Below are 27,765 nucleotides of genomic sequence, written 5' to 3'. Positions count from 1 at the left end.
CAAAGGAGGGACGACGAGAACCTCCCTACTGCGATGGCAAGAGCCAGAGACCCTTGGCCGCCCGCTCACAGAGAAGACCCTACATCCAGCCCCTCATTCCCAGCAGTGACCTTGGTGATGGCATGACCAACGATGTATTTTGCTGGCTTAGCAGGTGACAGCCACCGCCCCTCGTCTCTTCCTGGGAACGGGTCAGAGCAAGTGGGGGCAAGAGCAGAGTCTGCAGCCGGGGACACGCACCTCCCTGCCAGGCATCGCTGGTTTGCTCCTCCAGCTGTGCTCCCTCCTTCGTTACACGGAACCCTGCAAGCGTTGGGTGAATTTATCGAGCGTTTGTGAATTGCAACACTTCGTTTCGGGTTTTTTGGTTTGTAGTTTTTTGTTGGTGTTTTTTTTTTTTTGCCAGCTAATACTTGGTAGTAGCATTTTTAGAAATATTAATTAAGCTTTGGGAAGCAGGTGAATATCATTTGTCTTGTACAGCTTAGGGACAAGGAGAAGAAGCAGCAGCGTTCGACCTGGAGCAGGGAGCCTGCACCGCTGCCAGCCCCGCAGGTGCATCGCAGAAAGGCCGCGTGTCTCTGCTCGTGCGCCGTGGAACAACACAGGAACGTGAGCCACCACCTCTTACTGAAATGTTTATTAAGATCGAACTTCAGAACAATGGATCGGAACACAATGTCTCGTGGAGTAGAATATTTCTAAATCGATTTTTTTTCTTTTCTATGCATAAATGAAAAAAAACCCCAAGATTATACAAAAAGAACAGAAAGTGCAGAACACAATAAAACAGTTCTCATGCAACAAATCTCTCTTTTAACCTTAAAACAGAAAATAAGCTCAACAGTGTAGAAATAAAAACCATACATACATTATGCCGTCTACGCACTCAAACATTCATCTGTGACATTACTTTTCTTTATCCCTTTTTCCTCATAAAACTTAACATTATGTGTTTAACACATGCTTATAAACATTGCTAAACTCAGCAAGAGCTATTATAGTGCCCCAACTTAATAAGTTGATAAAAAAGTAGTTGTCATATGGCCAGTTCACAAAGGAACTAAATATTCTCTTTTTTTTTTTCTTTTTCTTTTTTTTCCGCTATGAGATGCCTATATGCAGCTTTCTATTAACATGAGGCATTTAAAATAAGCTGGTCATTTGGCTACCAAAAGGGCTTAGTGTTCATGTTACATCAGAAAAAAAAAAAATAAAAATTAATATTGGGAACTGCCAATTTGTTGAGAGAAAAGTCGTTCTCGTTTTTTGGGGCTATTTACTACAATTTGACTATCAGGGAGGATTGAATAGGTGCAGACTAAATAAGGTGATGCCTAGTTTGGCTAAATGTTTGTAGAGCTTCACTCCCAACTTCAAAAATTTAAGGGAAAAAAAAATGTCAGAGTGCGTCAAATTGAACTGTCCCCTGGGTTTTCGCTAGAGCTTTAATTTAGCAGGTTATGAGGGCATCGAAATTTTAATTTTAGCAGATTCTCCCTTTCAGGGGGGGTGTGGGGGGGGGAGGTATTTGATCTTCCTGGGCACCCCTCACGTGTCCCGCGCTCTCCAGGGCGAGGGAAGGTGAGGTTGAAAGATGGGTGAGCCACAGGGCTGCCTGGCGTGAGGAACCAAACAAAATCAGTTTCCAGGAGGGTGATCTTAAGTTCCATTACAGGAAAAACCCCAGAACATCTTAACGAGCAGACCTTGCTGCCCTGGCAGATGTTAGCGTGACATTATGAAAAGGCAACTGAGCCTTTTTGTTATTATCTAACACCATTTCCTAACTGTCTGGGCTGCTGAGCTTCGAAAAACAAAACGCCAGCTGGTATTTGAGCTTCTGCAGCTCACCTCTGCCAATGGCTTGTTCTGGATGCAACATGAGAAACAGAAAACTTTGGGTAGCTCCACTGTTTTAAAAAATGACCATTTTCGAATACTTTACAAACGTTCAGCTTTGTCGTTTAAGGAAGAATAACAGCTAGAGGACTCTCTGTAACCATAAAGTTTCTGCAAAGAAAAATAAAATTTGGTATTTTTTTTTTTTTTCTACACAGTCATTAATAACATTTCTGTGCAACATTTGGTGTTCGTTACATTTATTTGGCCTATTCAAAGGAAACGAGGACAAAACAGCTGCAAATAAAACCAACTCCTCTTTCACAATAGATACTTCAGATGCCGAAGCTGCTACATGTGCTTGGAATATCATGCAGGAGTTTACTTATTCATTTAAATAGGATACATATTTATAGCTGAGCTCATCTCACATCAGACTAGGATGAGGGAAACCTGGAAGAACTCACTTGAAAACATTGTAGAGTACAGTGACGATGAGCACACAACCACCAAAGATATTTTGGCCCGAGCAGTGTGTATATAAACGTATATACACACAGATACATACACACACACGTGCGCGCACCTAAAAAACTCTGACTCTCAGTGACTGAACTACAATTCATCGCAGGGACTGAACCACAGAGCGTCGCGCAACCCGTCTACGTGTCTACGCAAAATTACTGAAAACGTGAGCGGCCACCAAAAACAAACGCTGACCCCCTGCGACGCGCCTCCGGGAAGGAAGCCCCTGCCGAACTCCCCTCCTGCCCGGATACGGAGGGAGCTCTCCCAGGAACAACCTGTGTCTTTCTTCGCTTTTATTTGTAAACGTGACCTCAACCGGCATGGCTGTAAGCCGTGAAAATCCTGCCTTTAATGGTGGGCGTCGGAGGTGGTGGGCGTCGGAGGAAGGCCAAGCTCACCACAAACCGAGGGCGGGCGGATGTGTTTCTAACGATGGAACTGAGGTTTTAATGAGGTACCTGGCAATAATCGCTATTGCTGTGTCATTCCAAGTGCTGGGGAATTCAGATCAGATGGGAGAGCAATGAGAAAGGCTCAGCCCTCGCTTCCACGCCTCCGTGGAAAACCTCATGCAAGCCTGTTTCATCACGGGGTCCGCATGCCAGCATCAGCACCGGCAAGAAAACTGGGAGGCTGAATTCGCAGCTGCCTCCTTTTCAGCCCGCCGCACCGGGAATATTTCGTAGTCTAGAGAAAGGCTCCAAGTGAAAGGGGAAAAGGACATTGTGTGTTTCAAGGAGCGCTAACCTCCGTTGGATTTACTGGCTTCCTCCCTCCTGATGATGAACAACCCACATCTTTCCATAACTGCTTACTGCCAGCACTAGCAAACGACCAGATTCCTGTTATTAAAAGGCTGTTTAGGTAATAAATCTCTATGAAAGTCATCTAACCAGCAGGAAGAGAAACATTCCTAAGAAATTATTGCTTCTGGAGGCTGAAATTGCCATCCACGAACAGCGCAGGTCCAACTGGACTCTTGCAATAACCCAACGGTGCAAAATCCACGCTACGCCTTTCTGAGCGGTTCAAGTTTGAGCTTCTCTGCTCACGTGAAATATTTCTAGCCGTGCAGCTTACCGACTACAGCACTCGAGGATCTGAGCACTAATGATGTATCACGTCCGAGGTGTTACACGTCACTCACCAGAAGGACTGCAGCAGAATATGTTAAAATCGTTTACAGTATCGAGCAACACAGAACGAAAGCACTAAACCTCAAGCCTACTGCAGTAAAGGTCCAAAGAGATGGAGCATGTGGGATGAATTTGACTATACAGTAATACTGGCAAATGAAAAAATTATGCTTATTGTCACCAGGAATAGAATAAAGCCCCTTCAACTCTCTCTTCCCATACTTCTGCAATAAACACACAAGATCTTACTACTTTACCTTTTAGTTGTGACCAAAAAAAAAAAAAAAAAAAAAGGAAAAAAATAATTTCTGTATTAAAAGATAAGGTAAGGGACACACAAAGAAATAAATCATTGCCCACTCTACCCTGAGAAGTGTCAGAGCTAGAAAGAAAACTCTCTCAAAGTCAAGAACAAGAGCTCAGGAGCCCTCAGCGGCGAGCACAGTGGAAGCCAGCGCAGCGGTTTCACAGGCTGGCCAAGGTACAGGAGGAGACACTTTGGCAGGGGCTCCCCCAAGTTAATTCTTCTGGCAATACTACAAATACTTCAGCGCGTTTACAATGGATAATTATTTCCTTCAGCTTTACAAGGGAGTGAAGTAGAGCTTCCTGCTACAAGGCAGCGGGCATATCCATGCGTTACGAATGGTAATTAAACAGCCCCATAACCAACCCTAAATATGGATTTTAACGTCCAGTTCTTAGAAATGAGGCTACGCCAAATGCTGGCTGGGTCAAAATTGGACCTGCCCTGCCTTTGATTGAAACCCTCCTTCCTCCCTTCTCACTCTTCCCCTGACCGAGAAAGCTAAATAAATGTGTGGGAGCTCACCTGCAAAACAGTTTCACATTCCCTCCGCTGCGTGTGAAGCGAGAGGGAGCTTCAACTTCTCCTCCCTCAACGCAGCTAGACCTCGGTCAGCTCGCTGGTGCTGTGAAAGAAATCTGAGCTTATGAAGGTGCTACGTGGAGTAACGGCGATTTGAGGTCACACTGCTCCATGAAACTCATGGGGAAAAGTGTAAGGCTGGCACCGGCCAGAAGATGCAGATTTTTGAACTGTAGAAGAACCTTTCCAGAAATAGAGATTAAAACAAGGAGTATTTGACAGTGTTCTTTTAACAAAAAGCAGAATCTTCAAGGAGCTTTAAAAAGAAAATATTAAAGTCACTTTCAAATGTCTAACTCAGTGTGTACTTTATGTGAATGCCAGTTGTAGGGTGAAATACAACACTCATCTCTGTTATATATGAACATCACCAGAATATATTAAATGTAATTGAGATGATAAAATTCACGGCAGAAGTTCAGTTAAAGTATTTCTCACAACTGATTTCTTCGATAAGGTCTCATATTCTTCAGTAGTATTATTCCCCTGTCTGAACACAGTTCACAGTATGTGTTCTAAATAAAAAAAATATTCACCTTACAGAAAAAAAAAAAAAAAAAAAAGACTTTCTTGAGACATTTGGGAAAAAAACCACCCCTAAGTCCTGTGCGATTATGTGTACTTTAGTGCTTGGCGATTTCACCAGCCTAAAACCAACATCGTCACCCTCGGTAGCACAGGACATCATCACCGACCGAAAGCCTTCAGCTAAGAAACCCACGTACGCCATCAGGAATTTGTCAATGACGCTGGCCAAGACCGTGCGTTAACTTCAAATATACCAAAACATACATTTCTTAAATACATTGACAATTCAAGTAATTTATTAAAAACTGCTTTTCATTTTGAAATATATATTCTTCTTTTGAATGACTATATTGCAGCATGATTTACACATGCAGTTTAAAGTACTGTAGTATGAGAAGTTTGAGGCAGCAGAAATCTTACAACGAGCTGTGATTTTTGTCTGTTTAGCACACGGATTGCCTGCAGCCTAGAAGTCCATGCGAAAATGAGTAAGTAGCATCACAAAACACTTCTTATAAGACGACAAACGGAAGTTCGGTTTCTAAAGTTGCTTTAAATGGCTGCTGGATCTCTCCGCTTTGGCTGCCCATCACTGCTAGCGATCCAAACGCTACTTTAAATCAGATTAGCACAACTCTTTCAAGCTCTTCACAGAAAAATGTCTTTGCACTGCAGCTATGTCCTGAATCAAGGAAGGGGGCCTGGAGGTTGTGCTGACGACATTGGTGCAGCGGCTTGGAAGAGCTCCAGCCTACAGTTCCTCCAACACAGGGACTGGAACAGCAATACATGCTAGTGGATTTGAATTTTTAAGGCCTAAAAACTGTTTGTGACACAGATTTTTATACACCCGGACTATGCCATAAAGCGATGGAGGTAGGCCTTCGGTTTACCTTCTTGTACTGACACCGTGCCTTTACCTTGGCTGACGCGTTCCCAGCCAGGAGGTTAAAGGATCATTAAAAAGTGCAATTAATCAATGACTTCCTTTCCCTACGAAAGAGAATTCACACGCCCCCTCCCATAAAGCTGACCCCAGAGATGCCCTTTTCTCCACGGCAGCTTCATCCAGAGATGATCAGGTTTAAATGCCAAGAAAACCCCCGAGTACACCAGCACGCGAAACTCCCAGCTAAAAATTGTCACAGCGTATTCCAACGACATTCATAAAATTCAGCACTTGTGATAAAAACCTGTCAGTGCTGGTCACCTCTCCCAGCTGCTGCTCCTTCCACCTACAGTTCACATCACGCACCCAATGTCACCCTCTCCTGACAAGCAGCAGACTTGGGAGTAGCTGTTGAACAGTATGACTGAAAGGATTCACGGCAGTTTCTTAGAAACTGCAGTAATTGCTTTTGTTTTTCTTGAAAATAATTGCAAATAAAACTATTCTGTAGTAATTGCACTAACAAAAACATGAAATCTAAAATTAACGTTAAAGAGCTGTAGCTGTCAGACCAATAACATCATGCTTACGAAAAAAAATGATCAAGATGTCTAAGCATTTGATTCAGCTATTACACTGTGAAATCTGAAATGTTCAGACAAAAAAATAGCAAGAGACTATAAGTCAAGATAGCTTCCATTTTCAGTTAGTTTAAAAACAGCCGAAAACTTAATTTTTCTAACTGCTAATTGTATACACTGTGAGTCTCATGCAGATTAATAAAACTTATTTGAAATCTAAATGTATTCTTAATAAAAAAGTGTTCAGAAATGACATTTCTAAGTTGCAGAGAAAGCAATTAGCATCATAGCTACCTGTTCAAACCTATATTAAGGACTACAGAATTTCATTTACACTTTTGCACGAAACAGCCTTTTCTTCTGCAATTTTAGCTACAAGTAGTGAAGATCCTAATTTGTTTTCCTGGGGGGGAAAAAAAAAAAAAAAAAGTTCTTGATCCTGCACCTGCACTCCCTGGAATGTGGTGAACAACAAGCGACGGCCTCACACGGCTGACTCGCTCTCCAGCTCTGACGTGGCGGCTCCTTTGCGCGTGAGCTTCAGCACAGTCGGCTTCTCCGCACTTGTGCCGTTGCCCTCGGTTGTCTCTGGAGGACCCAGTCCTTTCTGTTCTTCCTTTGGCTCTTCGTTGACTTCGGGGTAAATCACCAAGAAAGTAGCTGTTAAAAAACCCAGGAAGGATCCCACTGAAGCCACCATGGGAATGACTCTGACTGTGCCAACGGCATCCACCACGCCACCGAGCGCGGAGGCCACGAGGATCTGGGAGATGTAAACCTGACATGACAGAATAGCGCAGTCTATGCCAAATCCTCGCTTCGAGTTCCCGGGGCTATGGTGAATGTACTGGAAAAAAGACAAGAAACGTGTTACGAGGTAAAACAATGGACAAAATCAAATACTTCAACTTTAGTACCTTCCTCCAGTTTCTCAGCCACGTGGTCAACTTTACACCATCTTTGCGCATCACGCAGGCTGTACAAGTCCAGAGCAACAGCCTTTCTATCTAGTTATCAACGGCCTCTTCATCGCTCACCAAGAGGCAGGTATTTACTGGGGCACTCCTAGAGTGAATTGGCTCCAGGATTAGGTTTTGTAAAAAAAAAAAAAAAATTTACATGATACTATTGGTGGAAACTATTTTTATAATTATAAAGAGGAATACACCCCCAATTCCACCACAGAAACATGTTAAAATCCTCCTGTAATTTGTAATCCAAACGGAACAGTGCTAAAAAGCGGAAAGTAAACCTGTCCTGGTTTCCAGCACAATCAGTTTGCCTTAGGTCTCCCCAAACCTACAGATGCATTTCCAGACTCACTTCAATATCTAAGACTGTGAAGAACCTGAGTAATACTAACATAATATGTCAGAAAAGGTAGCAACAACTACGTATACAATAAACACTCCCATCTTTATTTCATCTCTCCGTCTACGATACGTACCCAAATCCTTTTATACCTCAGCACAGCGTACAGCAATCGTGACCCCGCTGAGCCAACTTGCCGCTAATACCATCTGATTTAAGTAGCAGCTCTTGCTGTTTACTATCAAGGACGAATCTGTGCTTGGCACACGTCCCAACAAAGCAACTAGCTCATATAACAGGATTTAATAAATCTATTTTGCCACTTTCATCTGCAGAGAAATGTGAATGCTCTGCCTTGATTAAAATGTTCCAAATATTCCACGTACCTGTTTAATATCATGGTATTGTCCCAAAAGCGCGTAGGGGCAGTAGGAGATACTCATAGAGACTATTCCCATAGTGCTGATCATTATCATGGTGACGTACACGTTGGGGAACATAGCCATCACTGCAGTGCCAAGGGAAAAACCCAGCGTGCCCAGGATGTAGATCACTTTTATACTAAGGTCATAGTTGTCCAAGTATTTCTGCAACAAGGCTGCAGAAATGAAGAATAAAACATAAAAATCAGTTTACTCGGTGAAGTTTGATGGTATTGACGTGGCCACGACAGCTCGATGTGCTGTTTAGGACCCGGATGCTCATCGCATATTTGGCTTGTTGTAGCTACACGGCTCAGCCCTTGTTGGGAAAAGGACGTATTGCCACTTCAGAGACCGGCGAACAAATTTGCTCAGAGATTTCCTTAAACCATGCTACAAGCCTGAAGCAGAACTCAATGCTTTGAGACTCAAACATATCATGGTCCGCTCAGTCCATTCATTAACTTTACCTATTTATTAACTTTATTGATGCAGGTAAACTCTGAGCCCAGAGGAGACTCTGTTTCTAATGTAAGCGCATTTGCTAAATGAAGTGATCAGATAACTGATGTTTATCGCCACATTTCAGTTTGTGCTCAGAAAGACGCTGCCCACCTGAACTTCAATTTGACATGCCTCAACAAAGAGGCAGTCCCCACGATGCCGACCTGTGCAGATGTGCCTGCGCACACGCTGCAAAAGGCAGAATTTAAGTTTGGCAAAAGCTCGCAAATTCAGAGTCTGTATTCCAAGCCTGGATTGTCTGTAGTTGGTTTATCTGTTATTAGAGAGCATGAAAGAGACTTTCAGAAATAGATATCTTTGATTTGAAAAAGTCTTTGTACAAACCCTCTTACATATGCTTGAATCTTCTAACAAGCATAATTTTAGGTTCCTGATGACCAGCTAAATGCTATTCATTATCCTTTGATACCTCTACATTTGAAAGAATTTCTTTATAATGATTCTTAAAGGAGCATCTCCCCTTATGACCATGTGAATGCTTTTCAAAAATATTCTTCCCCCCGAACAAGGAGGTGGATGCTAACTGAAACAAAACTATTTTTACCTTGCAATGCGCATATGAGGTGCATTCCACTGTCCGGTTGTACAAAGTCTCTTACCTGAACAAACAGCAGCAGTAGCAGCATAAATTACCAGTCCCCAGCACCCCATCTGAACTCCAGCGTTGTAGGCGTGTAACTCAGTTGAATTAGAAGGTGCCTGCAACAAATACAAACGCAAAGCCATTTTCTTGTAACGAGCACATCTCAGAAATGAGCAACTATAAGCAGGATGGCCAACGGTAACTGTTCTCTTACCTTCGGATCGCCCTGAAAGATGACCTGGCCCATGAAATCCGTATAGAACACAGCTTCAGCAATGATCGAAAACCAGGTTAAGAGGTGGCAGACGCACAGTCTCAGCAGCTCCTTTGGCATCTTTAGCATCGACAACCACAAGAGTCTGACAGTGGTTTCGGTTTCCCCCTCTTCGCTCTCTGTGTCTCCACTTGAATTTGTCGTGCCACTCTGATTCCTGTGCCTGTACCTCTGTCGCTGCCGCTTCTGCATGTCGTAGATGTCGTTCATGCTGCGTGAGGACTTTATCAAGACGATGGCATTGGCCCGACGAAAGCGATAGCGGTGAGAGCCTATTTTGCCATAGTACGAGAAGGTGTACGATGGCTGACGGTAGAACATGTGCCTCCGTCTTCGCATGGAGTTTGAAGTACTAGACTGCTTCATGCCTATTCTAGCGTGTCCATTGAGGAACTCTTTTGGTAGGGAGCCATTGACATTTGGGGCTTTATCTTCATTTAAGCGATTATCGAGCAACATTTCCTCCTCTTTCTCATTGTCCCTGAGGAAAGCAGACAGGTGGTTGAGTTTGGACTTCATGATCTCTTGGCTTGTGTTGTGGGGAGTGTTTGGATATGAAACATCCTGAAAAATGGAGGGTTCAATGTCATGCAGGAAAAGCAGCTCCGATTCAATTTCCAATGTAGCATCGGGCATGTGCAGAACTGAGTCACTCTTACTTCTTACAATGTTCACCTCAAGGAACTCCATATTGAGATCATGCTCTGACTGAACCTCATCATGGAACATAGAGGCTCCATACGGCTCTTCCTCACTAATTACATTCAGTCGATTCAGAGGGGGGAGACTACCACTGAATTTGACGCTGGAAAGTGTGTCTCCTTCATCATCAATCCTGTCCTGCTGAGGGTTATATTGCTCTTCTTCAATGCTAAACAGGTGGAGAGCAACGGAGACAGAGAAAATAATGGCTGCAAAGAAGAAAAGGACTTGCTCTTGAGATTTAAAAATACCACCCAAGAAGGTCTGTGTCCAGTCCAGCCCTCCTAACATATAACCGATTGCTCCTCCGAGACCTGTAGAAGAGAAAAAAAAATGAGTTCAGGAAAAATCAATTCAGTCACAATTTGGTCATCAGGAAGACCTGACAGCTGCCAAAAACATATCAACTAACTCCATACCAGCTGAAAATGCATGGATGTTAAGGGCCATATCTTGCTCTTCACTGTCCACCACATCCAACAAGTAGGCCCGAATTGGCCCTTCTGTCGCATCAGCGCAAAAGTCCAACACCACAACACCAAGCACCGTGAGAACTATACCAATGGGCTGCTTGTCTGGGACATCGCCAATAGCCAGACCTGAGGAAAAATGAGAGAGGAATCTGAGCGTGTCATTCAAAAAGGGAGAACTACTAAAAGCAATCTTAACTCATGAAGAGAAAGGTGGCCAACACACTCACTGGAAACATTGCTTTACAGAGTAAAATGGCAATTTCAAGTCTTTGGCACAGCTTCATGGAAGGCCTGGGACAAAGATCATACTTTTACATTTGTAAAACTGACATTTATTTTTCAAACTGTTATTTTGAAAGTATCTCTTAAACCTTTTGAGAGCATTGGATATTATTTCATGTTCCTTGCATGTATTTTCCTTCAAATGCTGAAGGCTGTTTTTATAAAAGACAGGCAGGGTGAGAGAGGAAGGCATCCAAACCCAAACTGCCACACATCATCTATCAGTTACAAACACGGGTAACTGCACTGCTGACAGCATTCCTGACACGGTGTCTAACATGTAATGGTCACAGCACAATAGGATAAAGTGAAATTTAACCCCCTCGACTCTCTTTTTGCTTTTCTTAAATATTCATATTTTCTAGATCGCTTTTATAAACAAAATATTTAAGGTTGAAGCAACATGAAGGTATTTTGCATTGCAAAAAACATCAGTCAGCTTCTGTCGATAGCATGGGATGAAATGCTTTTTGTCTAGAGTAGAAAGGCAGCATTAGTATACAGCTGGAGAATTTTTCATGAAACAAGCCATTGACAAAAGCATGAATTACTCGAATCAGAGAGATTTAAACGTTACACATGCAAAACTCTGATAAAACCATTAGCGTAACTGATGAAAATGACTGTGGAAAGAGATGAACTGGCTAAGCCACCAAATATCATCTAAATCTCAAGTGCTATGATTCCTGCATATTCAATCCTTATTTATACCAAATCCTCTGAATGCTAAAGAAGTTCATACATGTTCCACGCCCGGCTGAATCTTACAGCAGAAAACAGCAACGGTGTCAGTGCTTTAGATTTTTTGGAAACCTGGACAGTGCATACAGCGTAGAGAACAAGAGCTGAATAAGATCTATACACAGCTGATCTCCGGGGACATGGCTGTAGTACTATTAGGATTAGTGAACCTCTTTTTTAGCCTGCTCTAGTGCCGCTTGTTCCCCTCCCGATGACTCCTGTTGCCAGAGGCCAAGTTATGAAAAAGGGTACGATACGATGACCACCTCAGTTTTTGCCTTTAGCTCCAACTTGAAATTAGGATTGCAAGTAACTGGAGACTACGGATAGGAAAGTGTGAACGTAAAATGGGAAGAAGACAGACAATGAAAGCTCATAGGGTCCATCTAGAAGAAAAAATGTTAAAAATGAGGCCCCTTCCTACAAACTGCTAGACACTCCCTTTTCTCTCTGAAAAGTGACACAAGCCACCATTTCAAAAAGTTCAATTAAAGAGAGACTAGTATTGCTTTACCATATTGTGCACCTGCTCTAAATAGCAGCTCAAGCATTGTCTTACGCTGATGTAAATTGAATGTTAGTGACGAATCTTTATCTTCTAGTACAGAATGGGTCTAGAGGAGACCACGGAACAGGTCTTACTTCAGCTGAGTTTGCTCCAGGCTCCCTTGGGGGAGGCACAGCAGTGTTTATAGTGCTTTCCAGAAGAGAGTATTTGTTCAAAATCTACCGCAACCGCGTCCCAGGAACGGATGCATAAAGAATACAGCTGACTTTCGCAGTGCATTGCAGTAACCTCTGTGTTTTAAAGAAGTTTCATTGCCCTGGAGTATCGGGAAAGTAGCAGTGGAGTATTGGGAAAGCGCAGGTTTTCCAGAAAGCTATGCAATAGACCATATTACTGTATAACAAAGAATTAGAGAAAAATCAAAGACTATATTTTCTGCTGATTTATTAGAAGCTGAGATACTTCAAAATAAACCAATAAACTATGTCTGAGCTTTGCTTGCCAGTATCAGTGGCTGCTGACCAAAACCACTGTGTGGAAGCAAGAGCTTCCTATCAATTAAAATCTTGTAACAGGGCTGCAGTCTAACATCTTGCATGCATCTGGATGAGGAGGAATAAGTCTTGGAGACACAACTACAAATTACAATTGATACCATATGATAGCAATTAAAAAAATTAATATTTATTGCTTGGGTAAATTAAAAAAACCCATAAGCTAAACATCATTCCTCTGAACAGTTTGTCCACTGCAGTTTGCAGAAAATTGAAAACCATCATATGGCACCCCAATCTAGCTTAAAAAAAGCTAGCACACTGAGCCAAGGTAATGTTCTGCTCATTTCCCTCAATTAGTAAAACTTTTTCACAATAGACCTGCGTCTAGCCTGAAAAAAAAAAAAAAAAGAGTGAGCCAAGAGGATATTATTAGGTGCTAAGTTCCTTTCATTTGCATCAGTCCAACCATGATGTAAACATTTCCCCGAACGTACTTGCTGTCACCTCTCCTACACTAAATTTACAAAGAGATTGTAGATTAAGTTCAGTAGTAAACTATGTTCAAGGGAAACTATTTTTACCAGCTTTGATGGGGGCTCAGGAAAAATTATTTTCCCACATAGTTTTTGATAAACAAATATTAACTGTGTTCTGGACTTTTTCAATACCAGGTCTAAGAAAAGCACGAGAAAAAGTGAAAAGATAATTTTTGAAATAATGCTGGAAACAGGATGTGTTGCCAGATATGCATTAAAGGGAAAATGGATCACAACAGGAAACATTTCCCTGTGAACAGGTTGCTACAATTTTCCCATGTCAAGGATCGACCAAATTCGTCTCAGCGACTGCAAACATTATACTGGCAACAATTGTATTAATAAGACCGTATTACCAGTTACACCTATGATTGCACAACACTTAGCACAGCACCGTAACTTTTGAATAAGAATAAAAACATGCAAGATGGATAGCTCAACTGCTGCGTTGCAGAGATTTCTCCTGATTTTCACATTAAACGTAAGTTAAACCAACTGCATATCATTATCTTTACTTCCTACATAAACATCTTAAAGCAGATAGGTTAGCAGGAGATATACGCAGGTGATTTCCTCATTATTTACCTATAACAGAGCCGTTAAGGAAAAGTGCAACTCCAAAGAGGACACCAATGCAGAGAGCAAGAATAAAAGGCCGCCGGCGGCCCCAGCTCAGCGTGCAGCGGTCACTAGCCGAACCTATAAGCGGAGTGAAGATCAAGCCCAGGATAGGGCTAAGGAACCAAGTGAGGCTGTAGTATTGTTCAGGAAGACCTAAAACAAAGACAAAAAATGATTTTAAGGTTATGTGGTGCACACCAAATATTTCGCTTTATACATGAAATTTTGTTCTACTTTTGAAAACTGTAAATTCATCAGTAATTTACCTGCAGTAAATTCTCTTCCAAATGAACAACTCCGTTAAGATTTCTTATCAATGGTTAAAAAACAGCTAAGGAAAGCACAGATTTTATATCTTTCGAATATCTGGGCAATAAGAAGGTAACAATAGGTACATTTAAAGTACTGAAATAAAAGGTTTTTGAAAAAAAGATATATCTAACGGTGGAATCACTAATCTAGATTAGTTACTAATGTTCAAAAAAAAAAAATCACACTTTTCCTGAAATTTGCTGAGTACGCCGAATTTTTTTTGACAGGGGTTGGTGGTGATGGCCTCTGTGAAGAAGGTCTGGTGTGTAGAAGCCAAATAGCTTTGTTGCATCCTCTATCCATTTGTGGACTATAAACCCAAAGATCTTTGGGATGCTTGGAAAGCTACTTGGTTATGATATACACATATCCCTTTCTCAACAAAACGCCTGTTGAATGTTATAGTGGCACCGTTCATCTAAGACCACTACCATTAAGAGTTATTTAAGATTTAATGGACTGACGGGCAGAATTTCATTGTCATAGGAAATGTTTTATTTCTAAGCACAAAAATGTTTTCATATAAAATTGAAAAATGGACAATAAAAGAAAAAGCAGTTATCCATTAACCTCTAGAGAAATCTAAGGAAGCTTGCTTATCTCTACTACCCTCGCTTTTTTCCCAGAACTGAGGTGACTATCCATAGGATCGGATGGAAACAAATTGGATTTATTACACAGGAAAAAAAAACACTTGTTACAAATAATACCACTTTCTGGAGAAGGAAAGAAACCCCCCAACACCCTGCTTTACACCAGCATGGAGAGCAATGGCCTGCAGATGGCAGACTGGCCCAGAAGAGCAGCAACACCCGGGTCCTTTGAGATCCGCCTGTCTCAATTTACCAGCACAGGGCAGGTAACCGCTCCGACATGTTTCGGAGCAAAGTATTAAAACCAAAACAATCAATTTCTTGCACTTCAACTGATGCCAAGCCTGAAAAACTCAGTGTCTTTACCCTAGGAAGGAAAACCATTTATTATTCAAAATCACGTACTGTGAGTTTGAGCAGTATTTGACCTTCGCTGGCGAGATCGACCTGTACCTTGTGCTCCCTGTTCAGCACACTGAGGCATCCGTTATCAAGCAGGATTATACCAATCTCTGCCCAAAATAGCCTGTGCAGCAAATTTGGAAGTCTAATCTCCTGCTGTTTCAAGTGCCATCAAATCTTGACTAATGATGCTGACTTCTTCCATGAAAAAAAAAAAAAATCACATTTTTCTGAGATTGGTGCGCTCTGCAGTGATGCAGAAATATAGGAAAATAAGACATTTTTGGCCCACAACTTACCATAAATAACCAAATTCACCATCAGGATTCAAAGTCCAGGTGTGAGGTCGAGGTCTATGTGATTTGACTCAACTTTGGCTAACAAACAGGTTAACGGCGACAGCCACCTTGAGGAGTACAGAGTTATCAGAAGGGACTTGCCTCTTCTGAACCCAACTAACCATGCCCGTGAGCATCCTGCCCACAGGGAACGGGGAAAGCATCATGGTTTAGCCATCTTTCCTTGCTACAGGCCTGTACCTGAGGCCATACTCCACATCAGCACTTACCATAAAACTACCGACTCCTTTTGCAGCAGGTTTTAGATCTCTAGGAAATGGGTATGTTCGTCCAGATGGCACCTTGTTCACCTCATGGCTCAAACCGCTACCTCTTGCTTAGATTTACCAACTCTTTGGCGACATCTTGGCTGACACAGAAGTTTTAGCTGAGACACACTTAGCGGGGGGACATAGTGGGTTTAAAGCTCTTGTTCAGAAGCCACAGTTGTTAGCACCATTCCTCCAGAGCACAGCATTTATCTGCACCACCCAGCTTCTCATTTAACGAGCCCTATCCTAATCACAGGTGCACGTCAGCAAAAAAAAAAATGAGTCAGAGGAAAAAAATTAGACCTCAGGTCAGGCTGTTATCCAAATAAAAGGGCAGGGAAAACTCCCATCTCCCTGTAGTTTTAACATGCTAACTTCTTTTCTACCTTTGAGTTCAACAGCCTTCCCAAACGCACAAGCAGGTTTGGGCACTTGTGCGTTTAACTGGCACCTCACCTGCTCCAGGAAGCTAACGCTTATCAGCGCCTGAGCTGGCATAGAGATAGGGGAGGTCTGCTTCAAAAAAAAAAAGAATGATGAAAATGAGGAAACATTTAGTTTAAGGCAAGCAAAACTAAACAGTAGACAGGTTATGATTTATTTAGGGTGAATGATTTTTCTGCGGGACGGAAGAAATGGCGACACGTAAATACTCATCCCATTTTGCCTCCACAGAGCCACCCTGTTCAGCAGCAGCTATGCATCAGTGGTTGCTGTTGTATGACGTCAAGTTACTGCAGTGAGTCTGTTTTGAAGAAAGTTAGAAGCTATAGCTTAACCAACGTCATCGATCTCTATTGTAACGATCACCAACATCTGAAATAAGTTGATGTCACATCACTGCAAGAGAGCTGTATGTTGAGAACAGAAGTTTCTTTTCTGAATTATGTTGTGACTTGTGAATTATGAGCTAGGACACCTCAATCAAGCTCGTCCATCAGTAAACACTTGAGACACAGGGAATGTTTTGCAGTAAATCACACAGACACTTTAAAGAAACACAGGGGATGAAGGCTACAAAGAGCTCCATTACTAGTGTTACACGCACCATCCTATCTTATAAGAATAAACAATCTTAAACAAAGTAAAATGCATACAATTAAGAGGCTCTCTTTTAATATTCCAACATCCATTGAGACAACTCATTTTAATGAAGACTATGAGTAGAAACAACAAGGAAACGCTAGTACAGCAGGGAGAAGAGATATGAGCGTATGTCCAGGGACAACGGGGCTTGCACAGGTCACCGTCCCTCTGTCCTTGTGACCGTCACTTTGTCTCCAATCTACAATGGCACTTCTCTGTGGTGTATACAAATTTTAACAGAAAAAGTTCTGGAAACACTTAATCCATTTGAAATGACGACTTCTGCAGAGAATTAAAACTTGTTTACAAATATTTTTCCTTCAGCTATAAAAACTGCACATTTCTGAATTGGAAAGATAGGGAGTTTTTTATACTTTATAGCCACAGTTAACCAACTGTCATAAAAATGTCCTAAGATTTTTAATAAACACAGTGATTTTTACTGCAAGTAGTACTTCGACTTCAGTACTTTCAAGGTCAACTTTGCATGTAATAACTCCAAATCAGGTTAAGGCCTGCATTCTGGTTTGATTTTACAGGGCTGTAACAGAAAGGAAAAAAGGGTTTTTACCCAACCTCTGTTAAATGTCTACAATTAGGGAGTCTTATCTTTCCATGTATGAGTCAGGAGAGAGATTGAAATGCTTTCTTCAGCACGCTTTATTTTCACTGATTGAAAAGGGCAATCTTCCTAACATCTAAGTATTATAAATAAAAGCCTAAATCCAAATATTTACATTTTAAATGGCTTACTTTGCAAAAGACATGAATCTCAGTGATTTCAGAACAGAGTTAGGGATGTAGCTTTTATGGAAGGGTAAAAAGGACACTTAAAAACCCAAGAACATTATGTTTGGAGATCCTTCTTTAGACAAACCACTTTGGTATTTTTTTTTTTATTTAAGTACTCTTTAGTGGCAGAAATATCTATCTTTAGAAAAAGAAGCCATGATAAAGATCTATACAAGAATTAATAGCCCCATGCCAAAAAAAAAAAAAAAAAAAAGGAAGAATTTCTAAAAAGCTTTCAGTGCTCCTCCAACTAAACAGGAAAAGGATAACTTTCAAGTGAAATACGAGCAATTCCCACAAATTGTATAATGGTAGGGACCATCAACATGAGCACAACCTGCTTTTTCTCTTGCTGGAGAAGTCATGCTGTAGGACTACTTCTGTAACCTAAGTGTTAGGGTTCTCATAAATTGCATTCCAAGTGTAAGCTAGCAGTTTATAAAATCATTGTATGTGTTTTATATACAGTTATGCAGAATTCAAAATAGTTATCATTTAAGTGAAGCGTATGACTTTTCTTTACCGTAAGTATGTAAACAGTGATATCGCCACATTAGAATTTAGTTGGTTATTCAAGTGGAAAACTACTGAGTGGGGTCAGAGAAGATTCCTGGTGGGAAGCTGGTGCACGTACAAGCTAAAATAAAACAGCACAGGAAAAATTAATTTGCTGGCAGAAGAACTCTCTCCTGTACCTGACAGATAGCAGACTCCTCACCTGAACAATGTATGGGCAGGCAGAGCAATTGTTTCAGTGATGGATAGTAAAGTTAGTTACTCAAAGCTTCCTTTTGCATTTGCTTTCTATATTTTAAAGTTGAGATGGGTTACTGATAAGCTGTAGCCTACCCAGTCAACCAAAAATCTGCAAGACAACAGTCCTGGTGCCTAGAAAAGCCTTCTGTCTCTGTATAGATTTAGTTATCTTCACTGATGTCTGCACTCAGCACTGTTGCTGGAAAGTTAGGTTACTGTAGAGCTACCAGCCGTGTCCTACCATGGGTCTTCCAGGAAAGAGCTTGCCAAGGCACTGAGCCCTAACTCCACTGTCCCATCAAACAAGACTTCAAAATATACCTTTGTAGATGTTCTTCATGAAATTCATATGCTTCATACTGGCAGAGTCTACAGGAGCTTCATCATTTCAACAGTAGGTTTGCTTTAGTGCTCTATGTTTTCACATAAATGAGAAAGTTCCAGACAGACTAAGAACTCCAACCCCCAAATACATTTTTTTTTTCCCTTAAGAGAGGCTGTTCTGGTTTTAGTATCTTGAATGTCTGCATACATGATATGCATATTTAGGTTGGCGTGCACGATTTGGCAGTAGGAGCAAAATAAATAAGGGGACTGAGAATTGAAATACTTAAAGAGATTGTGTGTGTATGTGTATATATATAAACAATAAAAAAAAAAATCCAAGTCTTTCAGAGGTTTTCTGCCTCACAAGAATGAGCTCCAATAACCAGACTTTATAGAAATTATCTCTCTGAAGGGTGCTAGGCAATTGAGGAAGGTAATTACATATCCTAACGGTTCCTTTCTCTGTGTGTGTGTATATATATATGCTGCTATACCTACAGAACTTTATCATTTTATACAGTATTTTTAAAATGGGAAGACAGTTAAGAAGGCATCCAAGCCAGGACAAGATGATGATGAGCAGAAATGAAGAGATAAAGGGAATATTTTGACACCAGTAAGTTCCTTCTGATACCCCCATCTAGTGGCAAGGACTCAAATGCAGCATGTATTTTAAATAAACTTGGCTACCGTGATGCGCCCGGCTAGCAGCCCTGCAGCATCCAGTCTCTGGCGTGCAGAACAGATGTACGGATGCTGGGTTTGACTAGATTTCAAGGCAGTACCGCACAGCAAGTTTGTCATCCATATGATTGCCTCACCACAACCTCTTACAGCCAAATGCGTAACGTCCCAACCACCGAGAGCAGCTATACCCACCTGGAACAGGCTATAACTAGGCTGGGACTGATTTTGGACAGCCAAGAGAAGTATCACACAGCAAATACTTTACCAGAGGCTGCTGAGACTCACACATGTGGACTCGAAGGCCAAAGCAGCTGCATCCCATTACGACTTTAATGCTGTTCCTTTATTTTGTCTGTAATTTTCCACCACCATACTTGCCTTGCCAGGTAGCAGCTCTAACAGCGAACCACCATCCGTCAACTTGGAAAAGTAACCTGGTGGCCTCTTGGGGGAGGAATAATAACTGGACAATTATTATTTAGGCTTTTACTGACAGCTAATCTGAGGAAACACCGAGGAGGAAAAAAACATATTGGATAAACAAGGTTAGTATTTGTGCCGTGAACTGAATCTGGAGCAGGTCACAAGGCAGACTCAGAAGTCTCATACAAATCAGTGAGAAAAAGAGTAAAACACAACAACAGCTTCTGTTAGCAGCGACGACTGCCACTGAGACCCTTGTAATATGGCATTTCCCAGCCAGCTACAAACAAACAGGACACTGGCTTCTAGTAAATAAGGGTTTGTTTTTTCCCAGACAAAAAAAAGTGCCCAACAATAGTGGGACCAGCACTGCTCACGGTTCACAGGAAATGCTCACTGTGTCACCATCAGTCTAAGGGCTGCGTGAGGTCACGAGTTACATGGAAGAAAGATTAAGTCACATGCAGCAGTTTCTATTCAAAACCTCTTTTTGATAAGTTCTATTGGGGGAAAAATAGTTCTTTATAAGCTTAACAATAAGATCTGATATGGGAATAGGATGCTAAGCTCCTATTTTCATTTGTCAGAAATCATCACCTAGAGACTTGTTTATGCTCTTAAAGTAAACACCATACAAATTTCTGAATATAAGAAGCTGTCTTGCCCTGCAAATACTTTGTATTCCACAATTTCATCACTGTATAAAATACTGTGTGTTGCTAAAAATATTTCACATTGATCTGTTTATAAAATGCATTGCTTATACAAGCCGCTTTGTTTAGACTGCATTTTTAAAGAGTATAGCAAGCAAAACCAATGCTTGTCAAAAAACTGTGAAAAAGTTAGAACCCCAGTATCTGCTCTTCATCTTGTTACAACAAAATCGTAGAAACCACTACAAACTCAAGCATTTGAGCTTTGGAGTGTCTATACAGGATAGAGAGGGATTTCAGAACGCAGCTGCAATCATTTCATAAATGCTCTCTGATACCCACTCCCTTATATTTAAAATAAAAATACCGAGTTGCCACAGTTTGGGTCTCCCAGAGAAACTGCAAACCAGTTGCATGCCTATTTTGACTACTGTATCACCATGAAACTTCAGCCATAAATCCTTTTGCTTCTTGCTATCTCCCCCTCAGATTTTAGGGCTTCTAATGGTTTAGAACTTGTGGGGAACGCCGAGCTACTAAAAAAACCCCAAATCTGAGCCAATATATGAACCAATGCACTGGAACAGGCTTGATTGGTGATCTGAGCACTATATTGAAGTACAGTCAGCACTCATACGTTGAGTTTATTGCACCCATGAGAAACCACCTTCTAACTTCTGGACTGAAACAGGAACTCTGACCAACAGGGAAGGGATATGAAAAAGCACAGTAATTTCTCCTGGTGTTCATTACCATGATTTAAGCAGCTTCCAAATGTAGGAGCACAAGCTTTTAAGGAGGAAATAATTTTTAAGTACTACTTGAAATCAGAGTCTGATATCATATGAGACGAGAGCCCCTCTAATTTGCATCCCGAACGCTACAACATCTTACAGCTGCTGGTGTGAGAAGAAATTAAGCCCAGTACTGGACTTGTTTATGTGAAAAATTTGCTCTTCATCAAATTTTGCCTGCCCAGCCTGCGTGATAAGACAACACTTGCTAAAGCCAAGTGCTTGTTCAGAAGCCACTCTTAACAAGCTGCAAATTGCACAACAATACTGGAGGAAAATTATACTGACCAGTATGTGTGATCATTTTGGTTGCAAGCACGCAGGTGGAAGAACTCAAACAAAATCAGTGCCATGAGGTTTTTAATTGCTGCTAGCTTTCTACATAAAAATTACAGCCTATCAAGTTGTCAGGCATCTTTATTTGCTCAGCGTCTCAGAAATGACCTATTGCAATAAACATCGCATAAAAGAGGGGCAATATCAAAACTGTGGCTTAAATCTTCCCACTGGTAAAATTCACATCCTGAAATTCTTCTTGTGCCTGTCAAATAACAGCTCTTCTGCTTAGCCTGCAACATTCACAAGCTGTCAGCACATTATATACATCTTACAGTCAGGAGTACGTGCACTCTGCAGTCTGAACATATTTTTCTGGAACACAAACTATCACCCAGTTGCAAGAAGTCTATCCTCTCCTTCCCCCCTCCTGTTTAGCTCTTGTCAGCAGGGATGTCCGCACAAGCGCTGGGAGTGCTGGGCTCTCGGTCTCACTCAGCTGGTCTGTTAATGCTCTGGACTATATGAAGTGAGGATAGGGCTGAGCAATCAGTTGTGGGACATGAGAGTGTGAGAGTGGAGGGATAAAACACAATTCCCCTGTTTGAATGGGGTTATTAGTACTGAGAGTGATAATCAAGAGAATAATAGGAATATTACAAGGGCATAAAAAGCACGGTACTTTGAAGGACTGATAGCCAAGGGCAAAGTGCAGAACGTTGTTTTCAAAGCTAACAGCAAAAGTTAGCTGCAGCCCACCCTGAATGCATTGAGAAAAATCTTTAGGACCAAAAGGGACCCTTTGCAGGGGAGAGGGCTGGAGCACCGTTTGTCTTTCTCTTCCAGGACGGGGATCCGTTACCTGCATCGCTGTGACACCCAAAACTTTGACAGCAGATCCATGCCTTTAAAATGTGCCTACACTTCTGCTTTAGTCACTCCCTGTCTTAAGGACAAGATTATAGATGAAAGCTGGATCTAGATTTGAGGTATATGAACAAATAATTAATAGGCATATTAAAGGATGAAATTAGTTTAGGGATGCTGGAAAAAACTGTCCAACACTTCCTTAAAACTTGTATTTAAAATTTTAAATTTCCTTAGTAGTTGGATGCAAACAAGTCACACTTAGAGCAGAAATAGATTAAAAAATTTGGAAACACTTACACACCATGCCTACAACTAGACTACAGCCACCCATTTTGAAAGTACAACAACTACACTGGTAATAAAACAATGCTTTTGCTCTCCAACAGCTTCAGTACAGAAATATTAGTGCAGTGTTTCACACACAGAGTCCTGGAGGTGTTTTTAAGCTGTAGAAGAGTAATATCCCCTTTCTGGCAAAGCTATTCTGCCTCTCGGTACAGCAATAGCTTTTGAAATTACCCATGCGATAGCATGCCAGCAGCAACCACGTTAGGTTAAATAGCACTTCTAAAAAATGGAATTAAGGAAATAAGTGACAGGCCTCTTAAAGGATTTCATCATCCAGTTTTCCCATTTTCTGTCTCGGCTCAATTATTGCTTCTCAACCTCATACAACTGTCCTCCCCTCCTCATATTTGGCAACCGTGGGAGTCATCAGCGTTTCATTAAGCTCTGCTGCTGCACTGCCATTCTGCCAAAGTTGTAGAAAGGTTTATGTGGCTTCCCTGACAATTTCTAGTTTATAACCCAGTTTTACGGTGCTGTGTCAGGAAAGAGAAGCATATGTTACACGAAGTGAGCCAAAGGTAAGTGTGGAAGGGGGAGAGGGGATGCAAAAGCCTGAGAACAGCTGAAGGCTGAGGCATCGGAGAAAGAGCATATGCACTGATCTGCAGGCAGGCAAAGGTAGCTTTCCTTTCAGTGTGATCACAAATGCTGTCAAGTACAGCTTTTAAAGCTTTAATTATTTATTTTAACGTTTCTTACCTTCCTACTAACCTACTTTCACAGGAGTAACCTGTAGTAATTCAGGTAGAAGAGCATTTCTAGCTTAGTGCCCTTATAACAATCAAGTTTTCTCCTTTCTTATCCAATATATCAAGCAATTGCTAATCGACAGATATGCCAATATTAGCTACTCCTGCTGCTGCTGAAGAGGAGGAATCAAAGGCAACACATATGACATACACCCTGCTCATGGAAAGACCGAAGAATGAATTGCCATTGTAGATTTTTTTTATTATAGTAAAAATGCTTAGAAATTCCTATAAATTGCACAGAACGATGTCCTTACCAAAACAATAGTATTTATTTTTTGCCAAGCTACATTCAGACCAATGAAATGCGCCACGTTTACTTAAGCCAGAAGCCAAACCAGCTGAACCTTTTATACTCAGAGTGCCAAACAAGCTTTCTCCATGCTGCAGCAGGTAATTAAGCTCCAGAGAGGGCAAGAAAACACAACATCACCAAGAGCTCCTATCGACTGCTGAAACCCATTCACTGAAGTTTTCTAGATTATCTGTGCTGTCCTTTTTGGCTCTTGGGAAACTTGTTTTTTTCTTCCTCTCTCACTTATTAACTAATATTTAGAACGCTATCACTCTGACACTAATAAGAAATTTGCATCACAGTGCTTAACGAGCTGAACTGGAATACAGATTAAATCTGATGCAACTTCCAGTGCGCTGAACCAGCAGTAATAAAAAAATTTCCTTTTAAGCTCCACCAAAGAGCAGTTTTAGGGATATAACAAAGGTGTTTACATCAAATAAAAAGCTGAGAACTTTCTTCATGGTCCCAGAAAAACGCAGGTTGTATTCAACTATACATATATATCAATATAACCGCTCGAGGGTAACTTCACGGTGTCAGTGTATTTATTCCCAAGCTGCAAACGCTGTCTCCTGTTGCTGGCCAGTTAAGCAAGCTGCAGATACAGAAGGACTCAAAGGTCACACGCAACCACGCTAGCATCCATTTCCCATCACTCACAAGTGCCTAAATGTATGCAGGCACGTATACGAATGCAGCAATCAATAAATTGTTTTGCCACACTAATCCTTCCCTCTCCTTTACGGGATGTAATTAAAATGCATCAGCTGTACGTGATGCCCCACTTCGACTCCGCGCATTACGTAAGACTGCAGCACTTCGCCCTGTCTCACTGCAAGATTAGACATCAATTACAGTGACATGTGTTGCCTGAAGATATGCAGCATCCCAGTTTATCCAAAGCTCAATAGGGGTTTTCGTCACCATTTCTAGAATATTGGCAAATTTATAAACAAAGGCACTTCGGCTCAAATGCACTTTAAAATTCCCAAACTCAAGAGACTCTTACATATACAATAGAAAAATCTTTCAGCACCAACTTGCAAGCCTGTTATATTAATCAACAGTAGAGCTTTTGTTGCAGCGATTAACACATTAATACCTCAGAACATGACCGTCTACTTACACAGCCGAATCAAATCTGAACCAAAACCTGATGTTAATACCTATTCCTTTCTCTCCAAGTAGAGCCAAACCTGAACTGTTAACTCCGAGCGTTCAACCCTGACTGAACCAACCATCTCCCACCTCCTAAAAAAAGTCTGGTTAACGACCAGCTTTTCTGTTCTGCTTAAGAGCAAGTTTTCAATTGAATTCATACTTGCTTAATTCTATTCAATATGGTGCTGCTCGCAGGTGGGAGGGGGCCGCCCAACAGCAGCACTAGGTGCAGCCTGAGCCCTTGCTTGGGTGCTCTGGTCCTGTGCTGCTCCGCAGTGCAAGGATTTTGTGTCTCAGGGAAGGTTTAACTACCCTTCTGCACTGCTCTAACGAGACCTTAAGGGGAGGTAGAAGCATGATTAACTAAGCAAGGACAAGATGAAGAGCATGGTTAGGACATCCCAAATTCTATGAGACTCGCTCAAGGTGAAGACTTTAAACATACCTTCTAGCAAACACTGGGCTAGAAGGCATCACATAGATATTAAACTCCCATCCACTGCAGCAGAAGCTTACTCCCAATGTGTCCGCTCTACCCCACCGACCCCCAAGCTCTAGGAAACCATAAAGGATCCGGTTCATGCTGCCAAACAAATGACTGGCATATACTTAGCCCAGCATGGCATCTGGTCAGCATATCCAGGAACAGAACTTGAAAAAGGAAGGCAAACAGACTTGAAGAGAGCAAAAAAAAGTATTTTTTGTTGAGTAGGCAGCCAGGCAGAGTGTGGTCAGCACAACATTTGTGCCCTTGAATTGCAAGCAGCAAAGAAAATAGTTCATTTCCAGCCTCAAGTTGTGTGTGTTAGAAAATAGATACAGCAGAGTAAAACACAAGGAGCTTGTCTTTGCAGATGGATAAAAATCATCCTTCTCTTCCCCAACTTTTAGGCTTCCCTACATGCTCAGAAGCCACGTGAAAACAGACTCAAGAAGGTATTTTTTGGCCTGTGTACCACTGCAGATACCATCCGAGAACCTTCATCTTCCTGGGGATTACTGACCAGACAGTTGGTCTTTAAATTTCAGCTGGGATCACATTTGCATAGTCCTTTTAAGGGTCAGTAAATGATGCAGGCAGCTCCTTCTGTAATTACCCTAGCTGACCTAACGCAGAAAAATAAACATTATAGGTACCTCATATAAACTTCATTTTCTAAAAGCCACTTTTTCCAGCTAGAAATGCCCAAACTAATCAGAGGGGAAAAAAAAAGCTGAATTGATCCTGCCTACACTCCATAGGCCATTCACATCATGCAGTCTCAAAGTGCTTTACTCCCCTTTTTCAATACTCAACACCTCCCCAAAAGCCACCATTCCCATAACAGTCTTACAAAAAGTGTATTGTTAATTGTTACTACACTGCAAAAATCAACCTTCTGGCCTTTCTAAAGTCTTTAGGACCATAGGTTTGTTTATGATAGGAATAAACACTCTGCCTGTGATCATTTTTGTCACAACTGTGCTACTGGGAAGCCATACCAGCTAAAAGTCAGCAAAGAACAGTAACAGTGCATTCACTTTTAAATTATTTGTTATTGTAAATGTGTTGCCAAATTATACATAAAAAACCACACTGATTCTTCTAAATCATTATTCATTGTATACTTTAAAAAAAAAAAAAAAAAAACAACAGAGGAATTTTGAAAATAACCCATCCTAAGCTCCTAAACAGAAACTGCATTCCTCTACGCAGTTGCCTTTATTGAGGTTAATTCCTCATGTGGCTGTATCAAGCAAAAGATAAATCCTATTAGTGCTTTTCCTATTTGCTTCAACAAATGAACTGCAGGTTGTGGTTCCCAGGCATGATTTTCTGCGTAGACCACTGCTCCTAGAAAAACACTGCAGTTCACCGGTTGTTTTAACAATCTCTAGACATAGAAATGATGGTAACAGGACTATCATACAGACAATTTGAATCAACTGAGGGTGTCCTGTTGTGTCATTTCCCCCCCTCTAAAGAAAAGTGGTCTTCCTCTATAGCTATTTATGCCCCTCAACTGCCTGGCTTGTGCGTAAAGCATTATAGAAAACCATCCCCTCAGATGAAATTATGGGGGCCGATTAAAAAGATCGTGTTGGTGTTTATGTTGCCTGCCTCTAACCTTCACACCGCCTTCTATAAACTTGTATGTTTTGGCTGGAATATTAACTTACATGAAACACATTCTACATGCATATCAGAGATTGAAAAGCAGAGCCGCTTTCAAACTGAAGTCTTCTAAACTCTAGCTATATAAAAATCTTGATCTTAGTATTTTGAGCTTTCAGAGTCATACTACAATGTTGCACACATGGGAAATTTTGGTAACTAGAGCAGAATTTGACCCCCAAGTCGCAGGCAGCACTCCAAATAACACACTTACTGTGTCCCAGAGGAGTGGCTCCCCCAACCCTTACTGAGCTATTTAAAAATTATACGACTCGCATTTCTACATGAAGGATAATGAGATTCATGGAGTCACTTTGCACCAAATAACTGGAATTGATAGTTTGGAATAAAATGTAATCACACAAGATGAAAAAGACTTCTTACCGCAGACTGTCTTATATGCAATCTTTACTTGCACGTGGTGTGTTTCACATTCAGTGAGGCTATGCATGGAAGGATAAATTTACCAATAAAATCTGAAGTTAAACAAATAGAGCACATTAGCAAGTCAGACAGCAAACATTTCCTTTCCAAATGTGCAAATTATGAGAATTAGGCCCCAATGGGGACAAAGTAGAACAGAACTTTTCCAAACAACCGGAGAA

The 27,765-nt window shown here is 41.3% G+C and overlaps 1 protein-coding gene and 1 long non-coding RNA gene across 9 annotated transcripts in view; one reads left to right on the top strand and one right to left on the bottom strand.

Annotated features, from left to right (window-relative positions):
- LOC142600292 (uncharacterized) overlaps positions 1 to 27,765 on the top strand; it is a 429,271-nt gene that overhangs the window by 277,455 nt on the left and 124,051 nt on the right. The window lies entirely within an intron of this gene.
- The window catches only part of SLC45A4 (solute carrier family 45 member 4), an 87,760-nt gene continuing 60,620 nt past the window's right edge, over positions 626 to 27,765 (bottom strand). For all 8 annotated transcript variants that reach the window (XM_075743247.1, XM_075743243.1, XM_075743242.1 and 5 more), the window contains 6 exons: positions 13,833 to 14,021; positions 10,630 to 10,809; positions 9,449 to 10,524; positions 9,251 to 9,350; positions 8,091 to 8,302; positions 626 to 7,240 (listed from right to left, as the gene is read on the bottom strand). In XM_075743247.1, coding sequence (XP_075599362.1) covers positions 6,878 to 7,240; positions 8,091 to 8,302; positions 9,251 to 9,350; positions 9,449 to 10,524; positions 10,630 to 10,809; positions 13,833 to 14,021 — 2,120 coding nt within the window. In that variant the 3' untranslated portion in view covers positions 626 to 6,877. The remainder of the gene's footprint in view (positions 7,241 to 8,090; positions 8,303 to 9,250; positions 9,351 to 9,448; positions 10,525 to 10,629; positions 10,810 to 13,832; positions 14,022 to 27,765) is intronic.

This window comes from Balearica regulorum, chromosome 2 (genome assembly GCF_011004875.1).
Source record: "Balearica regulorum gibbericeps isolate bBalReg1 chromosome 2, bBalReg1.pri, whole genome shotgun sequence".
Lineage (NCBI taxonomy): Eukaryota > Metazoa > Chordata > Aves > Gruiformes > Gruidae > Balearica > Balearica regulorum.
The sequence above is the reverse complement of the archived record's forward strand: the minus strand, read 5'-3'. Positions and strand labels throughout refer to the sequence as shown.